At 40.1% G+C, this 11,649-nt stretch overlaps 1 protein-coding gene across 3 annotated transcripts; it reads left to right on the top strand.

Annotated features, from left to right (window-relative positions):
• Positions 1–40: 40 nt before the first annotated feature.
• RAE1 (ribonucleic acid export 1) lies at positions 41–8,789 on the top strand. Of its 3 annotated transcripts, none has more exons than XM_087749711.1 (13): positions 41–168; positions 690–786; positions 937–1,041; positions 1,888–1,980; positions 2,365–2,451; positions 3,378–3,464; positions 3,729–3,800; positions 4,367–4,474; positions 4,819–4,925; positions 5,018–5,093; positions 5,619–5,813; positions 7,430–7,515; positions 8,432–8,789. In XM_087749711.1, coding segments are annotated over exons 2-13 (1,107 nt in total). In that variant the 5' UTR covers positions 41–168; positions 690–696; the 3' UTR covers positions 8,433–8,789. The 3 variants fall into 3 exon arrangements, with proteins under 3 accessions (XP_087605837.1, XP_087605836.1, XP_087605835.1); XM_087749710.1 differs by having other exon boundaries at positions 8,099–8,789; XM_087749709.1 differs by having other exon boundaries at positions 7,430–8,789.
• Positions 8,790–11,649: the final 2,860 nt, after the last annotated feature.

The raw sequence follows: 11,649 nt of genomic DNA, 5'->3' as shown, positions 1-11,649 counted from the left end.
CCGGGGCAGCCACCTTCCCGCCCCGCCTGCCCAGGGCGCAGGCGCCGCCACCGCCCCGCCGGCCGCCGCGCCTGCGCAGAGAGACGCGGCCTGCCCCCGCGCCGCCGCCGCGTTAGCCGCTGGGCCGCGTCGCCGGAGGCAGCGGGCCGGAGCGGGCCCGCCGCACGGGTGAGTGAGTGAGGGGCGGCGGACGGCCCCGCCGCGGCCTGCGGGCGGCCTCGGCCCCGCTCCAACGGCCCCCTCGAACGGCCGCTCCCCGCGCCGGCCGGTTCTGCCGGCAGGGGAGCGGGACCCCGCGAAATGGCGCGGCCTCGCCTGCCGGGCATCCTCGCTGCCCCGCCGGGCGGGCTGTAGGCAGAGACAGGGGGCTGGGGCGTGCGGCGGAGGGGGAGCGCCGCCGGGGCGGGCTGCGCCGGGCGCGCGGGAGGGTGCAGGGCATGGGGGTGAGCTCTCGCCAGGTGACGGCCAGAGAGGGACCCCTGGCAGCGGTGGCAGGGTGGCCGACCGGGAAGGGTCAGGGATCCACCTGCAACGAGAAGTGTGGTTTTTTTCTTTAATTTCGTATATTTTTATATCCCTGGGTGCCTCCCAGGCGGGATGAGGGATGTGCTGGTGTCATGGCTGCGGTGAGAGACCCTAGGGATGCTTGAGGGCCCTGCAGGTCTCAGTAAGCCTTTTCCTCGTTGCAGGGCAAGGATGAGTCTGTTTGGATCAACATCAGGCTTTGGTACTGGAGGTACCAGCATGTTTGGCAGCACGACTGCAGATAACCATAATCCAATGAAGGTATGTCCGTTAGCCCCTGTGGGAACCACTGTTCTGCTGTGTTTTAGTGCATCACAGCAGTACCTGCTAACACACCCTGTAGAAGTAATAGGTTCTCAGTGCACAGTTTTCAAATGTGGCTAATTTTGTTCTATTTTTTGTCCTTTATAGGATATTGAAGTGACATCTCCACCCGATGACAGCATATCTTGTTTAGCATTTAGCCCGCCAACATTGCCGGGTAATTTCCTCATTGCAGGATCATGGGCAAATGATGTAAGTACTCACAGTCAGACCTACAGATGAATAAAGTGGGAGCCTGAAGTGCCTAAAGTGCAAAACGTGATCCTAAAAACTTGCGCCAGGGCACCTGAAAATCTTCCTCTTTGCAGAACTGCAAAGTGTGTGTCTGGTACCAAGGCACTAAGTTTGATATAGCTGAGCTGCTTCAACTGAGAAAATCATTTGTGATCTTCAGATAAGTTATTCCTCTGCCTGTGTATTTTAAGCTTCAGCTGGGAATATGTAGTCAATGTTTTCCCTGTTAGATTTTTATTACTTTGATTTTTCTTTTTCCTACTTGTTTGTTTTTTAGCTTCATTTTCTTACACAGTTAGGCTAACATAGTTACGCTTTGCCCGGTGAAAGAACCATGAACACAATGGTAAGTCGTCCAGTTTGACAGTGTAGTCTCCAAAAGATGACGTTCGTACAAACTTACTGAAGTTTGTTTGGATTGAAGGGTGAGATCCCAACTGGTACAAACAGGCACGGGAAGACAAACGCGAGCGCGTTTTTTAATTGTTCTGTTTGGTCTGTTGGCCAGTAGCCTGCAGCAGGCAGCTTCTCCCTAGCTGATGGTTAAGGGTTCTCCAGGAGAGCACAGGGAGGTGATATGTGATTGGAAGGTACTTTTGAGGTGGGGTTGAAGTTGTGGGTTGAGTTATGGCTGTACAGGTAAAAGGAACATAATCAGATAAAATATAGGTTTCACTAGTTCTGAAAAAAGCTTGGTGTTTATAATCATACTTTTCGTTGGTTGAGCTGAGGCTGGGATCTTCAACAAGAGAAGTCTTCTAAGTTCATGTTAATATGTTATGTCTGTATATGCTTCTGTTACAGGTTCGCTGCTGGGAAGTTCAAGATAATGGACAGACAATTCCGAAGGCTCAGCAGATGCACACAGGGCCCGTACTAGATGGCTGCTGGAGTGATGTATGTTCCTATTTATATAAACAACTTCTACCAGAACCCTAAATAAATTGGCGTGTGGTTTCCAGACAGACATGGGTGCCACATGTAGATGCAGCCCATGATTACTGTATAGACTTATGTTACTGTAAATACGTGCTAAGCATGTTCTAGTAGAATAGACTAACATGGGCGTAAGAAGGGTAGAAGTGAGTTTAAAAGTAAGAATGTATTTAAAGTTAGATAATAGCTAGCACAGTTTTTCCATTTTTATGTTTCTTTTGTCTTGCAGTCCCTGTATATTTTGCTTTAATGCTATGCTATTACTAAAAGAGAATAAGACTTGACAGATAGATACTGCATGATAGAGCTATTTAATCTCTTGGCCTTATTTTTGGTTTTTTTTAGGATGGGAGTAAAGTATTTACTGCTTCCTGTGATAAAACTGCCAAAATGTGGGATCTCAACAGTAATCAAGCTATTCAGATTGCACAAGTAAGTAAGCCAGCCTCAAGCTATTAGGTGGGGTTTTTTTCCTTTTCTATTTTTATTAAATGCTACCTTTATTAGCAAATTAAGCTAATGTTTAGTGCTTCTGAAGTAGATGCTGCTATGTGAAGAAGAGGCTGTAGAGTGCTTCTTATATTTTTGAGATAATGAAGTGCACGTAAATAGGGAGACCTGCAGTCAAAGTGATTTGAATAACCTGTGCAGCTGTTTCATCTATTTTACTTGAGAGAGCTCTTTCCATTGCTGCTGTGATCTCACCAAGTCACCCTGCTGCATTATAGGGGGAAAAAAAATGAAGAAATCATTGAATTCACTTTCACAAATACCACCTTTCTGCTGCAGCAGTAACAGGGATTATCATTTACATTCTTAATTTAGAAGTGAATGTCTGTTCATAGAATATGTAGTTATGGTGACTAAAATGAGTTACCAGTTATACAATTTAGAGAAGAGAGTGAATCCTTTTAATGATAGCTTCTTATCTCTTATTTGAGGTGATAACATTCAGATTCTCAGCCTTGATTCTAAAATCTTGTTGGCATAATTAACATAGGCCTTTCTTCTGTAGCTCTTGTCAGCAGAGACTGGTTTTTATATTGGTTTGTAATAAATAATGTACTATATTAAAGTGTTGATTTTTAGCATGATGGATAATATCCTTTATAAATAAATAGCAAGTCCTGCTGTTCATAATTTGTATTTCTGCTGTGACCATCTTCCTATATAGGGTGACTTGATTGTAGTTCTTCTTGTCAGGAACCTTTATCCTAACTGCTGGACTAAAATAATGAATCACTTTTCTTGAGTGGATAAAAAGTGTAAATACACACAAAAAAATATGAGGAGCATAAACAAGAAATGCGGATTGTTATCTTAGTAAATGTATGCGTGTCTGACCTTTTTGTCTTCAGCATGATGCCCCTGTGAAGACTATCCATTGGATTAAAGCACCAAATTATAGCTGTGTGATGACGGGAAGCTGGGATAAAACTTTGAAGGTATGATTTTTACCTGAACAAATGGACGCAAAAGGGTGCTAGTAATCTGTGTATGAAAATATTTATGTGAAATGAAAATATTTTATTAAACTCTAATGCAAAATACAGATTAATGAAATAGTCTCACTTCACAGAGAGTCGCAGTATTCTGACTATAGACAAGAATGCAACAACTTGGTACCAATTGTATTCTCTTTACTGAAGTAATTTAAATGGCGCATCCTCAACTCCAAGCATAACTTTGTTCATTGCTGTTTCCATCAGTTCTGGGATACCCGTTCACCAACACCTATGATGACACTGCAGCTCCCTGAAAGATGTTATTGTGCAGATGTGGTAAGCCATGATATACAGTAAACTAGTGTCAGCTAGATGACTGGGAGTATGAATAAACTGGAAGTCTTTGAGGCTTCTGTAGGTTAGCACTAAATACCGGCTGTTAGTATAGAATCATAGAATAGTATTGGACCTCTGTGTGATTTTTAGCAATAAAACATAAATTGATCTTCTTGATTAGGCTCTGGAAGATAGGTGTTAGCATCATACAAAACATGTTTAGTATCCTTTTAACATCACAAAACCAAATCAGCGCTAGGACTGACCTATCCTAATTTCTGGATGAGTGTTGCGATTCACATTGGGAGGGTCAGCTAATAACTAGGAGATTTTTGGTATGTTTAATTTCTCAATGGCAGGGAAGAACTGATGAGTTTTGTTTGAAGATATGTCTACAAATGAACTTTGTTCTTTCTCTTCTTCCTCTTTCCCTCCCTCTTTCCCCCCCAGAAAATAGTAAATTCCTTTAACTTCTTCAGGGATTTCTGTGAAATAATAAATAGAATTCTCTGCCGTGCTATTAACACAAGTGTCTCTCTTCCAACCTATTTTACAACCTTATCCAGGTTCATCCTATGGCTGCTGTGGCCACTGCAGAAAGGGGTTTGATAGTTTATCAGTTAGAGAATCAACCTTCTGAATTTAGAAGAATAGAATCTCCTCTTAAACACCAGGTAAATGATTGTATCTATTATTTATACAGATTGTTGAAATTCTGGGCTTGCCATTTTTTGGTAAAAACAAACAGTGTTTCAAAACCGAAGTACTTTATCTTGGTATGGCATGTGTCCTGGTTTGCCATTGATCTATTGCTGATCTTCATGAGGATTTAGAAATGTAAATACTGTGGCTCAAATTCTCAATACAATTTGACCTATCTCTTGACCTTGTTTGTGGTTTTGCTTTACTTTGCATTGATGTATGTGATGTTTTGTGTCCCCATGGAAAACAGACAGCATTCAGAAAATCTGCCCCTCAGGCCTCTGTCTAAAATCCTCTGTATCTTTCTCAAATTTAGCATCGCTGTGTTGCTATTTTTAAAGACAAAGTGAACAAACCTACTGGATTTGCCCTTGGAAGTATTGAAGGAAGAGTAGCTATTCATTATATCAACCCCCCAAATCCGTAAGTATCATTTAATAAAACATCCTTTCTTTATTGCTCAGTTTACAATGAGGAAAGTAAAAAGACTTTTTTTTTTTTTTTTTGACCCCCAGTGCAAAAGATAATTTCACTTTTAAATGCCATCGCTCCAATGGAACAAACACATCAGCACCTCAGGATATCTATGCTGTAAGTGTTCAGCATGTACCACTATACAGGGCAATATACACTCTGAATGTAAAATTGGCTATGAATTGTTTGTTCTCCTTTACCTTTTATCTTGCCTAAAGTTATCTTAGATGTATGTTTAAAGACCAGTCATAGTCGTACATTAAGAGGGAAGAAAAATTTTTGTACTTCCCTTAAAACAAGCACCACATCAGCCATTCATTAAATAATCTTGGTGGAGATGACACTTGTTAATTGTGCTGATATTGAAGCAATACTTAATATATTTGTGTAATGGGATTATGCATTGAATTTTTAGGCACTACAAAAAAGATGATGCTTTCCTTGTTGCTTTGGTGGGGTTTTTTTGGTTTTTTTGTTTGTTTTTTTTCCAGAGAATGTATCTGAGAAGATTTTAAAAAAATAAGAACTATATCTAGTTGAAAAAAAATCTTTCCTGTGTATGTACTCTCTCAGGATTCAGCACATATGTTGTGAGTGTTCCCATGTGTGGTGTTTTACATCGTATTTTTTACGATTCTGCAGGTAAATGGCATAGCATTTCACCCTGTCCATGGTACTCTTGCAACAGTAGGATCTGATGGTAGATTCAGCTTCTGGGATAAAGATGCACGAACAAAGCTAAAAACATCAGAACAACTTGACCAGCCGATATCTGCTTGTTGTTTCAACCATAATGGCAATATATTTGCGTATGCTTCCAGTTATGATTGGTCAAAGGTAAGAAAGGTTTAGGCTCATATTCATACTTGCAGTTGACAACTAAGACTATCCTTTTCACATGAGGCTTTCACTGTTCTTTATAAATAGTAGCTGAGTCTTTCTAATTTCACAAGCATGCAAGAGAACTTACAATGGTCGTTTTAGACATCTGATGAAATTTAACACTGAAGTCGTGCATTCTTTGGTTTTTAGCTTCAGTTGGATAAGATTGCTAAACAATGCTATTTTGCAAATGTGGATGAGCAAAATGTAAATTACGTGATTCAGAAGTTATTCTGGTTGCTCACACGCATTCTGCTGTGGGGAGTGTCATGGGGCTGTGTGGCACCCGAACAGGTTCCCATAAATCTCCTCGAAACGCACATCTCTGCTGCTTCTGCAGATTCCCTTTAACTTTAAAAAAAGCTGTGACTGTGGTTATAAACACTTAAACCAGTGTTTGAATGCCATGTACTAAATTTCCAGTACCATTCAGTGCAGCTTGCTGGTGGCACTTAGATACGTATTTCTCTCCCAAATGACTCAACAATAACTCATACAGATGCAAGAGAATCACAGTGAACAAAGTATGTGGAGAATCAATGCTCCGGAATAGTTTAAGAAGGGGGTAGCAAGGTTGAAATGTAACTGACTTTAATGGAATGGCAACTTCCATTAAAAGTATTACTTTCCTGTTATAACTAGTGCTTTTAAATTTGAGAATAACATTCCGTGTGGTTTTGACTGAAACGAATGCAGAAATCACACAGATAAAGTTGACTGCATGCCACAAAGAGAGCAAAATTATAATTTACCGCATTATATCTAGTCTTCTGGACGCTGCCCAAAGTAAGATAACTTTGTTAGATGCTAGGGCAGATAATTCTTCTGTTCTAAATGCTTGGGTAGACTGCAGCGGCAGATACGTACGAGCTATCGTTGAGATCTGTAAACCAATATTAAGTAGTAAAACTATTAGGTACTAAATGTCCTTTCTAGAACCATTTCTGTCAAGTGGAGTTGGTAATTTTCAAGTTGTGCATGGGACTTTAATAGCTTTATTAGTGTTTACTCTCCCTGATTTGAATACTTGTGCATCGAGTTGCTAATATGCATGCAAATAAAGTCAATATGCAAAATAGTATATTTGCATTTGCAGTAGGGGAGCAGAGAGATTTTTGCAGTTGCCTGTAGAACTTGGGCTTCATTTCGAAAAAATGTGACCTTATTTCATTTAAAAGGTAGAAAATATAAAGTGAACCTGGATGGCCATTAAAGTTTTAGTTTCTTCTCTGCCTAGAATGACATTTAAAAAAAAAAAAGCATATTGAGCTCTTAGGCTGCATCTATAAAGTAGAGCTTAGAGATATGTGGTTATTTTTTTATGAAAAGTTTTTTATACCTTAAAACCAAATAAACGCCCTTTAAATTGTACTTTATATGCACAGTTCTTGTAATTGTTTGTTATATTAAGCTGTTTCTAATCCACCGGTGTTATCCAATATCTGGTCTTAAAGACTTTAAAATTAAATCTTAATAAACCAAACTAATGGAATATTCATATTCTTACATTTTAACGTAATGCTGATATTTCTTCTCTGAAGAGAGTAAATACAGATGACTCTTCTTTTTAGGGTCATGAATTTTATAATCCACAGAAGAAAAACTACATTTTTCTGCGAAATGCAGCAGAGGAGTTAAAGCCTAGGAATAAGAAGTAGTGAGTATGAGTCTGACTTGTGTTACTCTACTGTTTTTCTGCCATTCCTGCCTCTACTCCACTGCTCTTCTGCCATTTGTGCCCTGTTGCACCACGGTTCAGTCAACTTTGGATCACTAACATTTAGCAGGAACTGTAAAAATTACATTAAATGTATTCTGACTTGCTGGAGAACATTTTTTTTCAAATTAGATATTCCGATGTGTATAAGAAAGAGAGGCTAGTATTCACGTGACTTAACCACTGTCTGTTCCACAGCAATAATGAAATTGCAGCAAAATCAATATCTGGGTTAGATATTCCTGCTTAGAAGTGCAACCATTTGTATCTATGGATTTATTTTATTAGTACTACATTAAAATATGTTGATTATAATAGTTCTGGAGAAGTTGTATAAATACTGTATTTTTTGTATGTACTGGAAGAATTGCAAGTAATTCTTCTCAGAGGAGGCTTGTTATTACTTATTATTCAGGGGTTCTTTCATTGCTTTCTGATTTTTAAAATGGAAATATTGTCTACTGTATGCCAGGAAGAAATGCCTTGCAAATTGTTTTCCTTCATTTTTGGATGAATTTGGTAGGTACGTAAGTGGCCAACAGCAGTGACAGAAACTCCAGATGGAAGATGGGCACAGTGCAAATTCTGCTTTAGTTTTTCCTTACGCTCCAGCAGTGGACGTGACTTTTGAGCCAACGATACTCATGCTTATTCTAATCCAAAGGAGAAATTGTCAGTCGTGCCAAGTGATATATAGTTCAGTAATAGGAGCAAACCATTAAAGGCTTTGTTTTGTTCATGACCAAACCAATGTGTGGAAAATACTCGTGGCCTAAACTGCTTTAAAACTGACACCTTTTAGAGTTAAAAGTTGGTTCTTTTGCATCTCTCTTAACATGTTTTTGTCCCTTAACAGGGGTTTCTGGAAAAATGTACTCATTTTTGTATTAACTAGAAAATAGCGCTGGTGAGTTTCATCCCGATGAAACATGCTGTGAAACAAAACAAGTGGGTCTCTTGCTGACTTGAATCTACCACTGTTCACTTTTAACTAGCCAGTTGTATACATGCCAAAGTTTTCTTTTTAGAAGTGAATGCTTATTATTCCTGTTTAACTATTGTTTGTTTGATAATGACTAAATAAAAATGGGGGGGGGAGGGGGCGCATGTATAGAAATACCTGTCATATTGTACAAATTCTCTGTAAAACTGTATGTTGTAACACTTATGGATTCATGCTATGTTTCAAATAAAATTTTTACTAAATGCTTTTTTATATTCGAAAGTTCTATTATAATAACATGGTCAGGATGGTGTGCTTCACTTCCAAAAGCAGTTGCTTGTCCTTTCATTGTAGTTCAGATATATTTTCTGAAAGTAAAGTACTTTTCCCTCAGCTGCTTGAGCTGGAAATCTAATGCGTTTTCCAATTGCTGTTTCATTATGAATGACTCCTGTGGTTTGGCGTCAAAGAATTAAGAGGACTAGTGTGAAAGGCCTTTTGTTTTATGAGAACGAATCAAGCTCCTTGCTATCTCGACAGCCAGACACCTGACGATTTGTCTTCAGTACAAATGAATCATACTGTCTTCAAACTCTGTAGCCTACTGGTCCTTTAACTTCAGACTCTACGGTGTTCATCAGTTTTTGTTGGGTGTGTATTTCTCGTTTGGTGTAGTTGCGTAGTTGAGGAAAGCCCATGAAATACACTCTGCTGTTGTTCAGAGATGCTCTTTTCTGAGTTCTGTTTCTCAAGTTAGTTTTTTTTCCTGCTACTTCTCTGTTTTACATAGTTTTAGATTTCATATTAATGGACTATTTGTTTGCTTTAAGATAGAAAGAGTTCCCAGCAGTTACATCAATAGCCGGTCATTTGCTCAAACATTTATTTTGGTTTTGATGAATTTTATTTTTAAAGGTTGTGATTGTTAGGCTGTAATCTTTGGTTGTTAGCACATTTTTCCAGTCTTCCCAGTCAAATGAATGCCACCAAGCAATTGCAGGATAAAGGTTAAGTGTGGTGTAAACAGGGAAGAACGGAATGTATCATCTGTTTCTTGTTTTAAAAAATCTGTTTCTTTGTTTATATACTTAACAATGTGAGTGAGTGATGAGAAAATAGATTCCCTCTAGTTCAGCAGGTACGTTTCTACTGGATCCAATGGAGTTGCACCTACTTACGTGGATACTAAGTTTGGCCAAAACATGTTTTCATTATGAAGCCAGCACTGGTAAGTCCCTCGTGTTTGGTAATACAGTTCTGTATTAATATGTTAAGTCCTTATTCTTCTGTTGGAATCAACTTCTTTTTGTCTGTCAGCAAGGTTTCAGAATTATTTAATCATCACATTAATTGTTCAGACTAATTTCAGAAGGGCATATTTTCCATTAGGTTGCTGTGCACGTTGGATATATTCAGTTGGGAGGACAAAGTCAAACTTTGAACTGATTTGTTTTCCATTACCCAAGTTAAGAGAACGCACTCGCCATTTACTCCTCCCTGGAATTATTATGAGGTTCTCCTCTTGTACAGTGCACACAGCTGTCTCCCTTGAAGCATCAAACATGTAGTGAGAGCTTATTCACACATAAATAAGTGTTAGTGCGTGTTCTGGGAATGTATTAACTTGCTGTTCTATGGCAGTTACCTGTCCAAAAAACCTGGATGAAGCAGAATGTGAGATTCTAATGTGTGTACACAAAGCTAACCATAGGGATGCTAGATTTATAAAATAACTCATTTTCATTAATTTTTGGAAGTTTGCTGTCAATGTTTGTCTTTTATTGCAGAGAAATAATCTGTGGCATAAAGAGCAACTCAGTTATGCTCCCCAAAATGGGGACATTTTATAAACAGTTTCAGATAAGCTATCTTAACCTTGCTAGTCTCGCATGTCAGTAGTCTTGCATGTTGGTTTAATTGTGTTTCAGAAAACAAAGCAATTGACAAAAAGTTTGTCTGCTAAAGCTTTTCACAAATGAAAGCAAGGCATGTTTGCACAATGGCAGGCAGTCCGGCAGAGTATCTTAATTTGCCATCTGTCAGATGAAACGCAATAGCTGCATTGGTGAGTACTGCAGCCTAGCTCCTAGGCTAGGAAAACAGGTCAGTCTGAGTCATTCTCCGGAGAAGTATGGATTTGGGATAGAGGTGGGGTTAGGTGGGAAATGTCAATAAAACTATTGCTTAGGCCTGGTTCAATTTAATTGTAATTAAGTGCTGTTTGCAGGCGAGATGCTTGGGCAACTGTCCACTATAAGGAATTGTGTAAAACCGGTCTGAAAAGGTTTGCACTATCCGGCCTTTGAAATGATAGAAGCCACTTATTTCTCACTTGCTTTTCTGCTGTTGCTGTCTGTAGAGATGAACCAGGGCAAAATGAAATGTTAAGGCTTATGCTGCTACGTTTTTACATCTGCAGACTCACTAGCTAAGTGTCATTTTTGGAGAAAAGGAGGCTGAGGGGAGACCTTATCGCTCTCTACAACTGCCTGAAAGGAGGTCATAGCCAGGTGGGGGTCGCTCTCTTCTCCCAAGGAACAAGTGATAGGACGAGAGGAAACGGCCTCAAGCTGCGCCAGGGGAGGTTTAGGTTGGATATTAGGAAATACTTCTTCACGGAGAGAGCGGTTAGGCGTTGGAACAGGCTGCCCAGGGAAGTGGTGCAATCCCAGTCCCTGGAAGTGTTCAAAAACCGTGTGGATGTGGTGCTCAGGCACATGGTTTAGAGGTGGACCAGGCAGTCAGGTTAATGGTTGGACTTGATGATCTCGGAGGTCCTTTCCAACCTTAACGATTCTGTGATTCTATGGTTTGCAGTCTGGGGTAAGACTAACTTGCCTTCTTCCAAAAGTTTTTGATGGAGATTCACTGCGTATAACACTTCCCCTAGGCTGTTCAGCTTACCGGCCAGGTGAGAGCCATCATCTAGTGCCGCAACACAAAATAACGAATGGAACAAATTCAGAATAAAAACAATGCCCCAACGTAATTTTCTACGCTAGCCGTTGCAGCGTGCGCAAAATGCTCTCGATGTGCCATTTAAAGCTGTTGCTGTAAGCCTGCGGTGAGGCCGGGAGGCGGCAGCATTGACGGCCGCTTTCCGCAGGCTTTCCCCGGCTGCAGCCCGGGAC

Source organism: Nipponia nippon, unplaced genomic scaffold (genome assembly GCF_047370975.1).
Source record: "Nipponia nippon isolate SJK-2023a ecotype South Korea unplaced genomic scaffold, ASM4737097v1 scaffold_13, whole genome shotgun sequence".
NCBI lineage: Eukaryota > Metazoa > Chordata > Aves > Pelecaniformes > Threskiornithidae > Nipponia > Nipponia nippon.
Note: the sequence above shows the minus strand (reverse complement) of the source record. Positions and strands in the feature narration are given on the sequence as shown.

Excerpts from the sequence above, each read along its gene's own strand:
- RAE1 (XM_087749711.1), top strand. The coding sequence starts at position 697 with ATGAGTCTGTTTGGATCAACATCAGGCTTTGGTACTGGAGGTACCAGC. Across the intron at positions 1,042-1,887 it reads CAGGATCATGGGCAAATGAT|GTTCGCTGCTGGGAAGTTCA; the intron begins GTAAGTACTCAC and ends CTTCTGTTACAG. Across the intron at positions 2,452-3,377 it reads AAGCTATTCAGATTGCACAA|CATGATGCCCCTGTGAAGAC; the intron begins GTAAGTAAGCCA and ends TTTTGTCTTCAG.